The 19873-nt window shown below is 39.2% G+C and overlaps 2 protein-coding genes across 2 annotated transcripts; both read left to right on the top strand.

The window, feature by feature from the left end:
* The first annotated feature begins 249 nt into the window (after positions 1 to 249).
* Positions 250 to 1185, top strand: LOC129007800 (olfactory receptor 4D10-like). The gene has a single exon (XM_054439071.1). The coding sequence runs from the start codon at positions 250 to 252 to the stop codon at positions 1183 to 1185; it is 936 nt and encodes a 311-aa protein (XP_054295046.1).
* A 13405-nt stretch (positions 1186 to 14590) lies between these two features.
* LOC129007798 (olfactory receptor 4D10) lies at positions 14591 to 15508 on the top strand. The gene has a single exon (XM_054439070.1). The coding sequence runs from the start codon at positions 14591 to 14593 to the stop codon at positions 15506 to 15508; it is 918 nt and encodes a 305-aa protein (XP_054295045.1).
* The last annotated feature ends 4365 nt before the right edge of the window (positions 15509 to 19873 follow it).

Raw genomic sequence — 19873 nt, 5'->3', positions numbered from 1 at the left:
CATATTTTCATTCCCAAAATAGTTCTATAGGAGAAGAATTATTGAATGACTTTGCATATGATAATTTGATTTTATCACCAAACTAACTGTAATCTGAAAAACGTGAACAATGCAACAAATTGCAAAAACTACAACCACGTGGGAAGTTTCTGCACCGCATTCTAGGTGTTTAGAAAGACAACAAAATAAATATCCCAGTGCTTTCACATGACATGGTTTAAAACCAAAGAGAATAAAGAGGATGATTCAATGGAGATGAAAAACTGCACCAGGGTAAAAGAATTTATTTTCCTTGGCCTGACCCAGAATTGGGAAGCGAGCTTAGTCTTATTTCTTTTCCTACTCTTGGTGTATGTCACAACTCTGCTGGGAAACCTCCTCATCATGGTCACTGTCACCTGTGAATCTCGCCTTCACACGCCCATGTATTTTTTGCTCCGTAATTTATCTATTGCAGATATCTGCTTCTCTTTCATCACAGCGCCCAAGGTTCTGGCGGATCTTCTGTCTGAAAGAAAGACCATCTCCTTCAATCATTGCTTCACTCAGATGTTTCTCTTCCACCTTATTGGAGGGGTGGATGTATTTTCTCTGTCAGTGATGGCATTGGATCGATATGTGGCCATCTCCAAGCCGCTGCACTATGCGACTATCATGAGTAGAGACCGTTGCATTGGGCTCACAGTGGCAGCCTGGTTGGGGGGCTTTGTCCACTCCATCGTGCAGATTTCCCTGTTGCTCCCACTCCCTTTCTGTGGACCCAATGTTCTTGACACTTTCTACTGTGATGTCCCCCAGGTGCTCAAACTGGCCCATACAGACATTTTCATACTTGAACTACTAATGATTTCCAACAATGGACTGCTCACCACACTGTGGTTTTTCCTGCTCCTGGTGTCCTACATGGTCATGTTATCATTACTCAAGTCTCAGGCAGGAGAGGGCAGGAGGAAAGCCATCTCCACCTGCACCTGCCACATCGCTGTGGTGACCCTGCATTTCGTGCCCTGCATCTATGTCTATGCCCGGCCCTTCACTGCCCTTCCCACAGATAAGGCCATCTCTGTCACCTTCACTGTCATCTCCCCTCTGCTCAACCCCTTGATCTACACCCTGAGGAACCAGGACATGAAGTCAGCCATGAGGAGACTGAAGAGAAGACTTGTGCCTTCTGATAGAAAATAGAAAAAAAAATCCTCAGCTCTTCATCACCAAAGATATCTTATATTTCTTATTTTTCCCATGAAGTCATATTCATATATTCAAATATATTGTCAAACCAACTATACTTAGTAATAATTAATTTTTCTATTTATGTTAGTAAGTAACTGATAAGCTTCTGGTCAGGGAGAGATTCACACCTTCTAATTGAAAATAAACCAGAGCTCCCTCCTCTTCACCACCACGATTTTGTATCATGATTTTTCTTCCATGGACTCCAAGTTCTGAAAATGTTGCCTGCTGAATTGAATATATTTATTTAGTGATTGCTAAGTATTTGTTTTATTTTCATAAGTAATACATAAAATTATACATATACCTAGCAAATGCATATTATATATAGTAAAGCTTCTTATCTGCATTTAGTTGACATAAATATTAATAATTTAAACAGAGCCTTTATGATTCAGAAAAGAGAGGGAAAATTGTTAGCAAATGTGTATATGATTTTGCAGTCCAATTTTAAAGAAAAATTAAGCCAAGTGCACGCAGACATTATCATTACCTTTCTGCTCCTGTTACAGTAAAGGAAGTTGTGGGGTGTATCTGAAACACAATGGAGTTTGGGATTGACTTTCTGTATAATTTTCATAAGGTAAATGTATCCTAAATGATCCTTATGATGGGCAAGGTCATTACCTTGCCCCTTCTTGAACCCCAAGCTCACTGGCCACCCTACCGCATTTCCTTGGTACTCTGTGCTTAGGGTTAGCATTGCACTCAGGACTCTATTTTGAAACTTCCTATTTTCTTGTCTCTTTCTCTTACTCGGCAGTGACTTCCCCAGGAGCAGGGATTATGTTTTATTTACTGTCACAGCAGCTAAAACATACTAAGACTTCAACAATATGTTGCTGAATAAATAGCTCGAAGATTGAATGTTGTCACATACTTGACACACTCTGTAGCCTGTGAGTTTCTACAAATGACAAAAACACATTAAGCTACTTTAAGCTATGCATATACATACATAAAGCTTGGAAAAAAGTGAAAAATTATTATTTTACATGTTTCTGCAATTATGTTTTTAGCTGTTCACTTAATACTTTTTATAAGGATCTGGAGTTCTTCTTATTGAAACTGGAATTCTTTCTGTATCTGATACTAATCTTGTCCCACAACCTAGATATGCAAGAAATATAACATTTTAAAATTTTAAATAACTTGATTTCTATTTCAAGCTTCCATTCAGTTGTGGTGGCTGGAAATTTAATTTTTCATTACGAAGTTCCCTTAATGGTTTCTGAGTTCCAGGGAAAGAGAGCGGGAAATCGGGATAAAAGGTAATACATCATTATACAAAGGTAAATTCTTTCCTGAACCAATAGTGGCAGTGTTCATGAACTAAGTACAATTGTCTCTGCCTTTCATGTTCACAAGCAAAAAGAATCTGCTAACATATTTCTTAGAGATTAAAGAAAAATGTGATTACCTCAGTAAATATAGAAAAGCATTTGATAATGTTCAACACCAATTTATGGCCAAAACTCATAAATAAATAAAGAAAAGAAGCATTCTTTCTTAACCTAATAAAAAGTCAATATAAATATTATAACACAAATTATATGTTACGGTAAAATGGAAGCAATCCATTTAAGTGCTACCTTATATTCCCACTCCAATCAATACTCTACTTTTCACAACAGAGACACAGAAAAACTTTGAACTCAGTTCCTGATGTAATTCAGGGCATTCACAATTAAATTATGTATCTGACTTCTATGAGGTCAGCCCTATGGCAATAAGAAATAAATAAGTAGCTGAAGACTTGCATAAAAGCTCTCTGGGGCCAGGCATGGTGGCTCACACCAATAATCACAGCATTTTGGGAGGCCGAGGCAGGTGGATCATTTGAGGTCAAGAGTTTGAGACCAGCCTGGACAACATGGTGAAACCTTGTTTCTACTAAAAACACAAAAATTTGCCAGGTCGTGGTGGCACATGCCTGTAATCCCAGCTACTCAGGAGGATGAGGCACAAGAACCACTTCAGCCTGGGAAGCAGAAGCTGCAGTGAGCTGAGATCGTGCCACCAGACTCCAGCCTGGATGACAAAGTGAGAGTCCTAAAAAGAAAAAAAGAAAAAGCTCTCTGGTTCCCAGACTTCACCTTGAGCTGAGCATATAAACCACTTGTCATTTCTTTAGTGTAATTTATTTAATGTAGTTAGGAGTAGCCACCCCTCCTCCACAGTCCCTGTAGTGCTGACAAAGTCAAGTGCAGGAGTCACCTCATGATTCAAGGCACTTGCTTCACTAAGAAAATTGTCACAGTCAATAACATGTGACAATTTGGTTAGTTATAATGCCTTTGTATGCCATGGATTGCCAGAATCTGATTTACCGTGGATAAGGAATTCAGCATGATGTTCATGACCAAGGACATTTCAAGTCATCTCAGAATCTCATCTTTGAGAGTCTGCTTTTTGCTATCACTTCTGTTACCAAATACTTTACCAATCAGGGTCAAGTCAAGACAACAGAAGCCACATCAGTTATTTATCAAAAGATTTTTTATCACAAAAAAAAATTTAAATATAAAAGTAAAATGTATGGCAAAAAAAGAGTGGGAAAATAAATATACTGTTGTGAGATTTATATTCAACATGAAGTGATATCATATGAAGTCCATCTGATATGAGTTAAAGATGCATATTGTAAGCCCTAGAGTAATCGCTAAAGAATAAAACTGCAAGATACAGATAATAAGACAATAAATGAAATAAAATAAAAAACTAAAAATATTGAATTATCCCAAAGAAGGCAGAAAAATAATAAAAGGAAGCAAAAAATAAATGGGAAAAAAATTTCAAATAAAAGCAAAATGAGCCACACACAGTGGCTCACTCCTGTAATCCCAACACTTTGAGAGGCTGAGGCGAGTGGATCACTGAAGCTCCAGAGTTTGAGACTACCCCTGGCCAACATAGTAAAACCCCGTCTCTACTGAAAATACAAAAATTAGCTGGGCATGGTGGCGTGCACCTGTAATCCCAGCTACTTTCGAGGCTGAGGCAGGAGAATCGTTTGAACCTGGGAGGCGGAGGTAGCAGTGAGCTGAGATTGTACCACTGCACTCCAGCCTGAGTGAAAAAGTGAGACTCCATCTCAAAAAAAAAAAAAAAGAAAAAAGAAAAAAATCAAAATGGTAGCTGTAAGCACAACTGTATTCAAAACTACATTAAAGATTTCTCAATGTCGGAATAGGAGCTTACAAGCCACCAAGGTGGGAAGGTAAATATGAAGCATGTGATAATGGATTAGTGTTGGAGACATCAGTATGAAAGCATGTTTAGTGGCCAAGTGTGGTGGCTCACATCTGTAATCCCAGCACTTTGGGAGGCCAAGGTAGAAAGACTGCTTGGGCCCAGGAGTTCAAGACCAGCCTGGACAACATGTTACTGGGGAGGGTGGAAGGGGAGTGAGGAGTAAAAGACTACACATTGGGTACAGTGTACACTGCTCAAGTGATGAGTGCACCAAAGTCTCATGTGGCCCAGGCACTGTCGTTCACACTTGTAATCCCAGCACTTTGGGAGGAAGAGGCAGGTGGATCACCTGAGGTCAGGAGTTCCAGACCACCCTGGCCAACCTTGTGAAACCCCGTCTCTACCAAAAATACACAAATGAGCCGGGTGTGGTGGCACCCGCCTGTAATTCCAGCTACTGGGAGGCTGAAGCACGAGAATCACTTGAATCCAAGAGGAGGAGTTTGCAGTGAGCCAAGATTGCGCCACTGTACTACAGCCTGTGCGACAGAAGAAGACCCTGTCTCAAAAAAATTTAAAAAAAAAAAGAACTTATCCATGTAACCAAACACCACCTGTTCCCCCCAGTCCTATTGAAATAAAATAAATAAATAAGAAAAACTTTTTTAAAAAAGTGCATTTTGTGGAGGTAGAGAGTAGAATGGTGGTTACCAGAGTCTGGAAGGGGAATGGAGGTGAAAGAACGAACTTGGTGAAGCGGTATTAAAACACCATTCTGTAGAGGAAATAAGTTCTAGTATTCAATAGTAAAGTATATTTATAATATAAATATTATAGTTACAAATAATTTATTTTATTTATTTTATATTTCACAATAGCTAGAAGAGAAGATGTGTAATATTCCCAGCACAAAGAAAAGACAAATGTTTGAAGAGATGGATATCCCAATTACCCTAATTTTGATTATTACACATTGTATGCAGGTATCAAAATATCACATGTACCCCCAAAATATGTATAACAATTATATATCAATAAGGTTTTCTTAATTTTTAAAAATAATAAAATAGAAAATGTTTGGTAAAATTTACTAGGGAAGTTATCAGGTCCTGGACTCTTCCTTGTTGGAAGGTTTTTGATTACTGATTTAATCTCCTTATGTGTTATTAGCCATTTCATATTTTCTATTTATTCATGATTCAGTCTTGATAGATGTGTGTTTCTAGGAATTTGTCCATTTCTTCTAGGTTATCCAAATTTTTAGCATATAAAAAGTTTATGGTATTCTCTTACAATCCTTTGTATTTTCGTGGCATCAGTTATAATGTCTCTTCTTTGGTTTCTAATTTTATTTAATAAAGTATTCTATCTTTTTTTCTTAATCTAAAGTTTTGTCAATTTTATCTTTTAAAAAAAAACAATTCTTAGTTGTTTTTCTTGATATTAAAAACTGGTTTCTTGGCTGGACACGGTGGCTCATGCCTATAATCCCAGCAGTTTGGGAGGCCGAGGTGGGCGGATCTTCTGAGGTCAGGAGTTTGAGACCAGCCTTGTCCAGGATGCTGAAGCCTGGACATGGTGAAACCCCATCTCTACTAAAAATACAAAAATTAGCCAGGCATCATGGTGGGTACCTGTAATCTCAACTACTTGGGAGGCTGAGGCATGAGAATCTCTTGAACCGAGGAGGCAGAGGTTGCAGTGAGCTGAAACCATGCCAGCCTGGGTGACAGAGAGACTCTGTCACAAAAAAAAAAAAAAAAAAAAAAAAAATGAAAGTACATATAGACCAAAATACCTCATGAACATAGAAAAATGCCAAAAAATAAAAACAAGAACAAAAAATTAACAGAAAATAAAGTCAGAAATACAGAAAATAAATGTCATAAATAAATCAAGACATACATAGATTATATTCACAAATTGAAAGCCTCAGTATTGTTAAGATTTCAGTTCTGCCCAAATTAATCTATACATTCAATGTAACCCAAATCAAAATTTTAGCAGGCCTTCTTGTTTGTTAAACTGATTGTAATTTTTTTTTTCACAGGGTCTCTCTCTGTCACCCAGGCTGGGGTGCTGTGGTGCGATCTCAGCTCACTGAAGCTTCAACCTCTCAGGCTCAAGTGATCCTCCAGCTTAGGCCTCCCAATTAGCTGGGACTACATACAGGCACATGACATCATGCCCAGCTTTTATATATATATATTTTGTAGAGACAGGGTTTCGCCATATTTGCCAAGCTGGTCTCAAACTCCTGGGCTCAAGCGATCCACCTGCGTTGGCCTCCCAAAGTGCTGGAATTGCAGGCATGAACCAGGACTCCATGCCTGATTGTAAATTTTCTATGGAAATGAAAGGAATCTAGAATACATAAAACAAATTTGTAAAAGAAAACAAAGTTGGAGAACTTATACTATCTGAATTCAAGATTTATTGGACAGCTACAATCATCAATACCATATAAAATGGGCATGAAGCTAGCATGGATCATTTGAAAAGAAGTCTGTAAATACAGGCACACGTATATGATCAATTAAATTTAAATAAATGTGCCAAAGTAAATCAAGAGAGGAGCAGAGAATAATCATCTTTTTAATAAATTGAGCAAAAACAACTGGTTATCCATGTGGAAAACAAAAAACCTTCACCTGAAAGTCACATTATGCAAAAAATTAACTTGGAGTATATCAAAGATATAAACATAAAAGTTCAAACTACAAAACCTCTGAAGAAAATTGGACAAGATATTTGCAATGTTAAGGTAAGTAAATATTTCTTAGACATGATTAAAAAAATAGAAAAACATACTAGAACTTCAAATTTTTAAATTTCTGTTCTTCCAAAACATTATTAAGAAAACTAAGAACAAGCTGTAGACTAGGTTAAACTCTTTGCAATACATATTTCTTACGATTAACTGGTATCCAAAATATATTTAAAATCCCTAAAACTCAAATTCAGGAAAAAAAAAGATTTTTTAATAGTTACAAATTTGAATAGGCACACCACAAAATAAATTATATGATTAGTCAATAAGTACTTGAAAAGATGATCAACATCACTGGTCATCAGGGAAATGCACATTAACACCATAATAAGATACCACCACATGCCCATGAGGATCATTAAAATCCATGCTGCTAACAATATCAAGAGTCAGGAAGAGTATGGCAGCCACTGGAACACTGCTGGTGGGGCTGTCAAATAGTGCAATTGCTTTATAAAATAGTCTAGCAATTACTTAAAAAGTTAAACATGACACAACTGATAACTTGCAACAAAATGGATAAATCTCAAAAGCATAAGAAAAAAGTCAAACACAAAAGAGTCCCTCCATATTATAACTCCAGAAAGTTTTTAGTGGAACTGAAATTTGCTTGCCAAAATATTAACATATTTATATACTTGGCTGTGGGTATATAGGTTTTCTCTTTTTTTTTTCTGAAGCAGGGTCTTGTCTGTCACCCAGGCTGGAGCGCAGTGGCACAACCTTGGCTCACTGCAACCTTCAACTCCCGGGACCAAATGATCCTCCTGCCTCAGCCTCCCAAGTAACTGGGACTACAGGTATGCACCACCATACCTGGCTAATTTTTGTACCTTGGGGAAAGACAGGATTTTGCCATGTTATCCAGGCTTGTCTCAAATTCCAGGAGTCAAGAAATCTGCCCACCTTGGCCTCCCAAAGTGCTGGGATTACAGGCGTGAGCCACCGCACCCAGCCTCCGTTGCTGCTCTTAAGTATGAAAAATTACAGATCCAAGAGTTTTCCTCTTAAAACCTCCAATTTCACTCGGAATAGAAGTCAAATTCTCACAATGGCCTAATAGTTCACCAAAATCTTACCCACCCATTACCTTTTCACATCATCTGTTAAACACCAGCCTTGCTGATGTTCCAAAAACATACCCCCCTCACCTTAATACCCTTTTATAATTTGCAGTTATTATCCCTTGCTGCCTATCTCACTGCCCTGCCTAATGGTTTTTGTTCTGTTTATCACCAACGTACTCCATACATTTTATTTACGTTATTTATTATCTGGGTCATCCAACTAGAACACTCTATGAGGACAGGATTTGGGTCTGTTTTATTCACTGCTGTACTTTCAATGTCTTGGGTATAAAATAGACTCTTGAGAAAAAACTGAACAGGTTTTTACACTCTTTCTGTGTATTTGATATAAATCACAGATGCCAGAGAACTTATATAATCACAAGTCCCTGTCTCACATGAATGTGATTACTGCATCCTATTCACATATCAATTCTTGTTTCCAATTAAATTTAAAATTTGATGACTCAGACAGAAGAGGATGGAGGCAAAGTTCCATTCAGTGTGGTTCTCTGGGACCAAATTACTTGGCTCCTGAACATGAAACAAACAAAAATTACCTCTTTTTTTTTTTTTTTTTTTCTTGAGACGGAGGCTTGCTGTGTCACCCAGACTGGAGTACTGTGACACGATCTTGGCTCACTGCAACCTCTGCCTCCTGGGTTCAAACGATTCTCCTGTCTAAGCATCTGGGATCACAGGCAAACGCCACCACACATGGCTAGTTTTTGTATTTTTAGTAGAGATGGAGTTTCACGATGCTGCCCAGGCTGGTCTTGATCTCCCGGCCTCAAGTGATCCACCCACTTCGGCACCACAAAGTAGGGGGATTACAGGCCTGAGCCACCACGCCTGGCCAAAAATTACCAGTTTCAACATACATGACCTGTTTCATGTTATGTTTGTAGATAAACTTGCTTTCAAAAAAAAAAAAGTTGAAAAGCAGGAAAATCCAAACTCATCATCACTGTGGAAATAGTGAATTTGAGTTCTATATATCAAACCAATCAATAAACAAGTTATTCTAAATTAACACTGTTAATTGTTGAATAGTTTTACTAACTTATACTGATTTAGCTATCTCCAAATTGAAATATCCCATAAGAGAAAATGTGCATCCACCAAACATTGTCTAAGTTGTGACTCTATGTGGATGCTTATAGCGACGTCATTGAGCTACGATCATTCTGTGTATAATTAGAAACCGGACTGGTAGCAAATTATTTGAGGTCCAGTTCTCCTAGGTTTTTGGCAATCTAGTTGAAACCCAGGTAGATGGTGTCCTCTGAGCACTGCAAGCTGTGAAAATTGGACTCAAAGTCTTGCTGGCATAGCACTCGGCATGTTTTAACAAAGCTTTTAGTGAACTGTGGTCAAGGGGATGGATTTCTTCTATTGCCTCCAAAGAACTTGGACACCAACCAAAATGTGCCTGTATGTGTCTGTGTGTACATGTGCATGCTTTGGTAACATTTTAATAACTCCCATTGAAACTCCATTACCAACGGCAAAATCAGCCACTTAATTTCCACTCCCTTGTCCAATAACATTCTCTTTGCGATTCTTAAATTAAGCATGAGCCTCAGGGATTTGGGCATAAGATAGGGACACAATGGAAGAATTTTAAAGATATGATACCTTGAGTCTGCCCTTTGTCTCCTGAAAGTGGAGCAGACAGCAAGATATCTGGTATTCCAAAGGGCTCTACGTTTAGACAAAATCTTCAAGAATTAATGTCAACAATCTTCTGTCATGCACTGTATCTAACAGCATCCAATTTTTTTTTTTTTTGGAGTTTCAGGATCAGAGGAAGAAACTAAAGCCATCAACCTGCTAGCTAAGGTTAAGGTTATGTATACTGAAATTGAAATGTTGTTACTAATTACATATAAATAATTTGACTTTTTTCAGGTATATTATCTTTTCAGGTATATTAAATGCTTCAGAGTCAAGGTGATCATCTCACTGACAGAAACAACAAAGGTGGGTGTTAAATATTGGGGAGACTGGTGTTAAGAGTGATACAGAGGCCAGGTGTGGTGGCTCACGCCTGTAATCCCAGCCCTTTGGGATGCTGAAGCAGGCAGATTACCTGAGGTCAGGAGTTCACTAGCCTGGCCAACATGGTGAAACCCTGTCTCTACAAAAATACAGAAATTAGCTGGGCATGATGGCCGGTGCCTGTAATCCCAGCTACTCGGGAGGCTGAGGCAGGAGAATCGCTTGAACCCTGGAGGTGGAGGTTGCAGTGAGCTGAGATCACACCATTGCACTCCAGCCTGGATGACAGAGCGAGACTCCATCTCAAAAAAAAAGAGAGAGATACAGAAATGTAGTCTATTCGGTGTGAGAGAAAGCATCATGCATTTGCTGTGACCCTTTGAGTTGCTTATTGGTAAGGTCTCTTTCTGTCAAATGTTTATCTTCACAACTTTTTTCAAACAATCTTTCTAGAAAAATTTAGAGCCCATATAGAATATTGGGGGAAAGGCACTATTTCTTTTATCCTATTTCCATCTTTTTATTTTATACACCTGTTCCTTCAGCCAAACATAGATTCTGGAAATACTTCATATGAAGTACAGGAATAGCATCAATGCTTACCCAATAGATGGTGGTGAGAATTAAATTAATCAAGTTTTATGCTGCTTCACACATAGGAAACACTCAAGAAAGTAAAAGCTTGTATTTCTACTGGAAATTATCATATCTTCTATCAACTTCCAATCTCACCCAAATCTATCTCTGCTTCTCACATGACATACCTCACATTCTATAATGCATGATGCTTCATCAATTTACACAAATCATCCACATTTATTAGGCTATACACACTTGTTAAACACAGACAATGTGGTCCAATTTATCCATATGCATTTGAAGATTGCAATAAATATTCACTGGCTATGTTTAAGGTGGAGCAAGTAATAATAATTTAAAATTTTTCCTTCAAATGATCAATTACTGCTTATAAACATTGGCATTATTCTAAAGATGGCAATGTCTCTCACTGCTGTGTTGTCCCAACACCCTCTTACTTTGATCCAAAAAGAGAAAGAGCAGAAGAAAGTCTAATGAGACAGTGTAGGCTGCCTCTCAGAAGGGGTCACTGTCTTTTTCCCTCTTCCACACTGGAGCAAGAACCACAGCCTTCCATCACCACTTTCCAGAACACCCTCCTCCGCATGATACTAGAAATTCATGGATCAAAGTTGAGAGTAAAGAAGTCGAAGGACATTGCCCCGACCCACCATGGAAGAACATTTTAGACTTTACTATCCTGAATATGAGAACAAGGAGGTCAGTAGACAGTTCAATCATTCACTAACCAACCAATACCTAACAAACACTGAATGTAATGATAAGCTCTTGGCGGGGCGCAGTGGCTCACGCCTATAACCCCAGCACTTTGGGAGGCTGCCACGGGTCATGAGGTCAGGAATTCAAGATCAGCCTGGCCAACATAGTGAAACTCCGTCACTACTAAAAATACAAAAATTAGCCGGGCGTGGTGGCACGCATCTGTAATCCCAGCTACTGGGGAGGCTGAAATGGGAGAATTAGCTTGAACCCAGGAGGCAGAGGTTGCAGTGAGCCAAGATCATGCCACCGCATTCCAGCCTGGGCAACACAGCAAACTCCATCTCAAATAATAATAATAATAATAAGCTCTTTATTAGTAGAGTAAGAAATCCTTGGTACTAATAAAAACCTCCTTTCATTCCACACTCTCCCACTATGTGCCAACCACACTGCATTTTCCAATATTCTTCTGTATAAGTATGTCATCTTCACGACTGACTGGCTTTTTATAGGCTGTTTCCTTTGCATGATGTATCCTGCTTCCATTTCTTGGAAACTGATCATGACTGAGGGGAAAACCTCACCTCCTCTAGAAAACCTTCCTGCACTATTCCCAGCTAGAGCTCTGCTGTGCTCCCACAGCACTATATCGGTACCAGCATCATCTCTCATGTGTGATTATAAACTTATATTTTTGTATTTTCCGTTAGAGTGAAAAATTCCCCTGAGTAAGAACCTTGCTGTGCTCACATGTATAGGTAGTATTCCAATCACCCCATGAAGATCACAAAATGTGTGTTGAAGGATTAAAGGGCTCATTGGCTAAATAAATGCCTTCTCACTTGCCCTGATAAATGCAGGCTCAAGAATGTAATCGAGTCCAACTTTAGGGAATCAGGTTCCATTTTAATGGCATCAATTCTTGCTGCACAATCTTACTGAGATTGTTACAGAAGGGGTGAGAGATTGGCTGGGTTAAACTCGTGCTAACCTCAAACTTATCTTGGAATTTTATTTTTTTTTATAAATATCTCATCTGGGACAGTTTTTCTGCCACCTTTACCCTAATGCAAAGACATAATTCTGGTCAACTGAATGCTTAAACAAAGATTGTATGTTGTAGCAGATGGAATGTTGGCTTTGGAGCTAAAAGAATCACATTGGAAGTTCAGTTCCATCACTTACTACTGTTGTGAGTTTGGGAAAATGAACTCACCTTTCTGAGCATCATTTCTTTATCTGTAGGGAAGAAATAAAAAACTCTTCTTCATAAGAATAAATAAGACAACCTTTCACAGGACATTTTAACTCTTGGGGTACGAAGATTAGAGGGGGATCATGACTCTCCAACTGGTTTTCTCCCAACCACCTTCAAATGCACCTACTGATGGTGGAGACAGGAAAGGAGGAAGAACGGGACAGGAGAAAAAAGTAGATTACCAGTTGGTTCCCGCCTTTCGACACAGCCTGAAATTGGGGATCAACAATAAGACCCCAGAGTCAGCCTTGTAACCTCTTAAATGAATCTCCTCCTTAGCTCGTATCCCTCCTCCTCCCTGCTGGTTCAAACTGATAATGTCCACACTGAATCCATTTGATACAGTCCAGAGATGAGGAGTCAGAGCCCCAGTCATTCAGCTAGTTGACGGCAGAATAAGGACTAGATGGAACCAATGCTCCAATCTCCCCAATCCGGAGCTCTCTTCACTACATCTCACTGCCTCTCTCAGCAGGAAAATTCTTCCTTTTGGGAAAAAACTAATCACCTTTCAGATTTCCAAAATCACTGAAGGTTCTTATCAAAATGTGTTCCTGCACAGTGTAGAAAACTGATAATAATAATAGTATTAATAATACAGCAGCAGCTAAAACAAAAATAAGAACCGGCTGATGGTCCTTTCACTTCTTACATCTAGAAAAATCAGAACCTTTTGACCTCCATAGCAGCATAAGTAACAAGATGAGATGAAAATATTTGCTTAAAACAAACAGAAAACAAAATTATTACAATAGCATATTTTAATGCTATTCACTCTCAAAAGGACAAATACTGCATGGTTCCACTTCTAAAATAGTCAAATTCATTGAAACTGAAAGTAGAATAGTAATTGCCAGGGGCTGATGGGAGAGGGAAGAGAGGAGTTGTTGGTCAATGGGCACAAAGTTTCAGTTATACATATACAAGATGTGTAAGTCCTAGGGAATTGCTGTACAACATTGTACCTATAGTAAATAGTCCTCTACTGGTACACTTAAAAATTTGTTAAAAGAATAGATTTCGTGTTAACTGTTTTTACCATAATCAAAAACATTAATTATATTCCTTGAGATTTGTTTTTACACGTTGTTTCAAATCTGTTTCCTAATAGCAAATTTAACATGCTTTCAAATAAATATTAAGCAAAAAATCTGGTTAGTGTAAAGTAGTGACAAGGACAAGTTGACTAAATGAAATCATAGGCTGCAATTTTAAGAAATCTGACAGAATACAACCAAGAGCTAGGAAATTGATCCGTGACATGCAACATTGCAATAAGAAATAGAACAGCAAGATAAGACTCTCTTGAAGTCAACAGAATATTAGCTAATATGACTATTAAGTGTGTAGACTATAAGTTTCCTAATGGCTGGAACTACGTCTAACTTATCTTTGTATATAACACTTCACAGTTCCTGGCAACCAATAAGTTTGCATGGATATAAAAATAAATAATAAATATAATAAAAATAATCAATTTATTAAATATACTATGTAAATGTCACTATTAAACATGATATGTCTATTCTTTCCCAAAATAATTTCATAGGAAAATAATTATTGAATGACTCTGCATGTGATAATTTGATCACCAAACTGATTGCTGCCTTAAAAATGTGGACAATGCAGCAAATAGTGAACACTGCAATCACGAGGGAAGTTTCTGAATTGCATTCTAGTGTGCTTGGGAGGACAATCAAATAAACATCCCTGTGCTGTTGTATGACATAGCTTGAAACAAAAGAGAATAAAGAGGATGATTCAATGGAGATGAAAAACTGTACCAGGGTAAAAGAATTTATTTTCCTTGGCCTGACCCAGAATGGGGATGCAAGCTTGATCCTATTTCTTTTCCTACTCTTGGTGTATGTGACAACTCTGCTGGGAAACCTCCTCATCATGGTCACTGTCACCTGTGAATCTCGCCTTCACACGCCCATGTATTTTTTGCTCCGTAATTTATCTATTGCCGATATCTGCTTCTCCTCCATCACAGCGCCCAAGGTTCTGGTGGACCTTCTGTCTGAGAGAAAGACCATCTCCTTCAATCATTGCTTCACTCAGATGTTTCTCTTCCACCTTATTGGAGGGGTGGATGTATTTTCTCTGTCAGTGATGGCATTGGATCGATATGTGGCCATCTCCAAGCCGCTGCACTATGCGACTATCATGAGTAGAGACCGTTGCATTGGGCTCACAGTGGCAGCCTGGTTGGGGGGCTTTGTCCACTCCATCGTGCAGATTTCCCTGTTGCTCCCACTCCCTTTCTGTGGACCCAATGTTCTTGACACTTTCTACTGTGATGTCCCCCAGGTGCTCAAACTGGCCCATACAGACATTTTCATACTTGAACTACTAATGATTTCCAACAATGGACTGCTCACCACACTGTGGTTTTTCCTGCTCCTGGTGTCCTACATAGTCATATTATCATTACTCAAGTCTCAGGCAGGAGAGGGCAGGAGGAAAGCCATCTCCACCTGCACCTCCCACATCACTGTGGTGACCCTGCATTTCGTGCCCTGCATCTATGTCTATGCCCGGCCCTTCACTGCCCTCCCCACAGATAAGGCCATCTCTGTCACCTTCACTGTCATCTCCCCTCTGCTCAACCCCTTGATCTACACTCTGAGGAACCAGGAGATGAAGTCAGCCATGAGGAGACTGAAGAGAAGACTCTGACCTTCTTATAGGAAATAGACCAGTACTTCCCTCCTTATCACCACTTTTGAAAATGCTTGCCCAGCAAATACATTCTACTCACTAATTGATTTCTAATTATTTTTTAGTCTACTAATAAAAAACACATGACTTTCAAACATTCTGATTAGCAGATCATAATAATGTAAAAAAGATGGGTTCTGTGTCACAGGAGAAAGTACAGATATAAAATTGTTAGCAGGAGAGGTGTATATTGTTTTTGCAATACAGCCTTGGAAAAACTAAAGGAAATGAAATCAAAATACACTCAGACATTTCCACTACAATCCTGTACTGCTGCCAGGAAGGGAGCTGAGACACATATTAGAAATATGATGTAGCTTGGGCATTAGGATTCCATAAGATCTTTCACGGAGTCATCATATCTTAATTAAAGAAACCACATCCAGGTTAATTTCCTCCTCCAATCCTATAATATGAACCAAATAAATATCACTGTTCGATTTTTTAATCTAAGGCCCACCTACCGATAGCTGAGAGCAGGTGCTTGGATCAGCACAGCTTGAGTTAGAACATAACCTCACATATTGTGACCTCTGTGACCTTGAACACAGTTCTAACCTGATCTTCCTCTGAACCCCAGGTCTGCTGGCCCCCCCCAGGACACTCCGTCAGTAGCCTGGGCTTGGCTGTAGCACAGCCCTTGGGACCCTGTTTCAATTCCCTGTTCTCTTTCTCCCAATCTCCCCCAGTAGGATTATGCTTTATTTATTGTCATATCCCCAACACCTGGCACAAGTATAATATAATAAGCACTACTGAAAATTACTGAATTAAAACATTCAGTGAAAGACAGTTACTGCTCTCACTCATTTCTGCTATTCAAATCATTGGAAAGTATTGTTAAGAAAATAATTCATTTTTTACTCTCTGAAGACATGACTTCCTAAAAATGACTGAAATCTTTGAAGCTGCTTCAGACTGTGCATACTTATTCAAAAAGCTAGAATAAAATGGAAAACATTATTCGATATATCAAGTTGGTTTTTATTTGTTTACTTAATGTGCTATTACAGCTGCTGGGAGTTGTTCTTTTGTTTTTTGTTTTGCGCATTTCTGGAGGTAGATCCTAGATATCTTAAAATTGTTGAAACTAGCAAAATGTGTATGTCGGTATACAAATCTCAGTTCACAAATCAGATATGCAAAGACCCTGAGATAGGGATGTGTCCACAAGGTCCAAGAAACAGCAAGGAGGCCCTTGGGACTAAGTGAGAAGAAGCAAGTAAGAGAGAGGAAGTGCCTGTAGTTGAGTTCAGAGGGATGGTAGGGTCATGGGGCCAGGTCATCGCAATTTTGTGGACCACTGTAAAGCTTTTAGCTTTCACAGTGAGTAAGATGTGGCACATTTGGAGGCCTTCAAGGAGCAGAAGAGGGATAAGGACAAAAACCAGGGAACAATTCAGAGCCTACTACAGTAGCCCCATGAGAGAAAGAATGAAGACATGACTTAGAATGGTTATGGTGGTCATGGTGAGAAGTTTGAAAAACTTTGAAGGTCAAGTTGGCATGATTTGCAGATGAACCCAACATGGGTTTCCTGAGTACTATGTATCCCGTGAGAACTCCATCATCCAATTTGGTCATCAGGTCATTGAAAGTTCCTTCATTCTCACCTACATGATCCCTTCAGATCCAATATCTCCTTCCAGTACTTATGTGGTACTCAAGTACTCCTCCTTGCCTTCCGCCATGATTGTGAGGTTTCTCCAGCCATGTGAAACTGTGAGTCAATTAAACCTCCTTCCTTTATAAGTACCCAGTCTCTGGTATGTCTTTATCAGCAGTGCAAAAACAGACTAATACATACCCTTTGATATGATGTGATGAGAGTGACATTTGGCCTCTGTGTTCTTTCTCCCAGACATCTGCCACCCCTGTTCAGACTCATCCTGCATGCATGGGACTGCAAGAATAGAAACTTATTTCCCAGCAGAAGCCAGAGGTTTACCTCTTCTAGTCACATTGTAGGAGTCAGTATAGCTGTGGAATCTTCTTAGGGACTCACGCTTCCCAGAAAGCATCCAGGTAATCCAAGCTAGGAAAATTAATAAATTAAAATAAAAACTTTTTATGTTCATGAATAAATGCTGTACCTGGAAATAATCAATAATATAAAAAGTCAGGTTTTTGTTTTGTTTTCTTTGGTTGGTACCATTTATTGTGTTATTTATTTATATTTTCAAATCACTTAATAAATTTTTTTTTAACAAAGGCACCAGTATTTCTTGGAGAAATGACTGATTTTAGGACTGGGGCAGGGAATATACAATATAAGCCTGGAGCATCTTTTAGCACCAAAAAACAAAGAAATGTTTAAAAAGCAAAACAGTGGAGGTACGTCAAAGGGGCACAGGAGCCAACTGAAAGAGTTTCCCATGGCCAAAGTTGGAACAACAAAATACATAATGTAGTCATGGATTATAACCCAAAGTATAAAATAAATATCCATGAGCCCAATCATAAATAAATGATTAAATAAATCAATAAATGGAAGATAATAGACAAGTCTTGCATGCAGGAGAATTCCAAATAATGTATGTAGATTCTCCACCCTCAAGGACGTGGAGCATGACTCCCAATTTTTTTTTTTTTTTAATTGAGACATGGTCTCACTCTGTTGCCCAGGCTGGAGGGCGGTGGTGCATCTTGGCTTACTGCAGCCTCAACCTCCTAGGCTCAGGCAATCCTCCCAGCTCAGCCCCACAAGTAGCTGGGACTATAGGCAGGTGCCACCATGCCTAGCTAATTGTTGTATTTTTAGTAGAGACAGGGTTTCACCATGTTTCCCAGACTGGTTTCAAACTCCTGAGCTCAAGCAATACTCCTGCCTTGGCCTCCAAAATTGCTGGAATTGCAGGCACAAGCCACCACACCCAGCCCCAACTCTCTAAGTGTGAGTTATAAATAGTTATCTCTTCTCTCCAAAGAGTACAATTTTTTTAAATCCTGGAGAAACCTGACAAAGACTACCTCAGCTGGGTGTTCAAAGTTAACATCATCAGTGATCAATCATGTTAATGGCATGTACCCTGATATGGTTTGACTATGTCCTCACCCAAATCTCATCTTGAATTGTAGCTCCCATAATTCCCATGTGCTGTGGGAGGGATTTGGTGGGAGATAATTGAATCATGGGTGTGGTTTCCCCCATACTGTTCTCATGGTAGTGAATAAGTCTCATGAGATCCGATGGTTTTATAAGGGGTTTCTCCTTTCTCTTGGTTCTCATTCTCTCTTCCCTGCCACCATGTAAGACATGACTTGCTCCTCCTTGCCTTCCGCCATGATTGTGAGGTTTCTCCAGCCATGTGAAACTGTGAGTCAATTAAACCTCCTTCCTTTATAAGTACCCAGTCTCTGGTATGTCTTTATCAGCAGTGCAAAAACAGACTAATACATACCCTTTGATATGATGTGATGAGAGTGACATTTGGCCTCTGTGTTCTTTCTCCCAGACATCTGCCACCCCTGTCTAACCATGAGAAAATCATCAGGACCAGCCAAATTGAAGAACGTCGTATAACAGCAGTCCCCAACCTTTTTGGCATCATGGCTGGTTTCACAGAGGATAATTTTTCCACAAATGAAGGTGGTGGGGATGGTTTTGGGATGATTCATGTGCGTTACATACGTCGTGCACTTTATTATTATTACATGTAATATATAATGAAATAATTATACAACTCACCATAATGTAGAATCAGTGGTAGCCCAGGGCTTGTTTTCCTGCAACTAGAAGGTCCTATCTGGGAATGATGGGAGACAGTGACAGATAATCAGGCATTAGAGTCTTATAAGGAGCATGCAACCTAGATAGCTCGCATGCAGAGTTCACAGTAGTGTTCCCCCTCCTATAAGAATCTAATGTCCCCACTGATCTGACAGGAAGTAGAGCTCAGGCAGTAATGCCAGCAATGAGGAGCGGCTGTAAATACAGATGAAGCTTCTGTCACTTGCTCACCCCCCACTCACCTCCTGTTGTGTGGCCTGGTTTCTAACAGGCCAAGAGCTGGTAACAGTTCATGGCCTGGTGGTTGGGGACACCTATTCTATAAAATACTTGACAATGACTCTTCAGTACTGTCAAGGTCATCAAAAACAAGGGAAACAATGGGAGCAATTATGGCCAATATTCCATTTTTAGAAGCTTAAAGCTGTAGATCTTAAAGATGGTCAAACAATGAAGCTAGCTATTGAGTGGAATCACATTTTCACTGTGTGGCCATCTTGATGTCTTGTTTCATTTGACTTTATTTTTCTTAGTATAGACAGCCAACCATGCTACTCTGTCCTGTGCCTGTTTCAACCTCTTCCCAAGCTGGG

The sequence above is a fragment of the Pongo pygmaeus genome, chromosome 9, assembly GCF_028885625.2.
Source record: "Pongo pygmaeus isolate AG05252 chromosome 9, NHGRI_mPonPyg2-v2.0_pri, whole genome shotgun sequence".
NCBI classification, from domain to species: Eukaryota; Metazoa; Chordata; class Mammalia; order Primates; family Hominidae; genus Pongo; species Pongo pygmaeus.
Note: the sequence above shows the minus strand (reverse complement) of the source record. Positions and strands in the feature narration are given on the sequence as shown.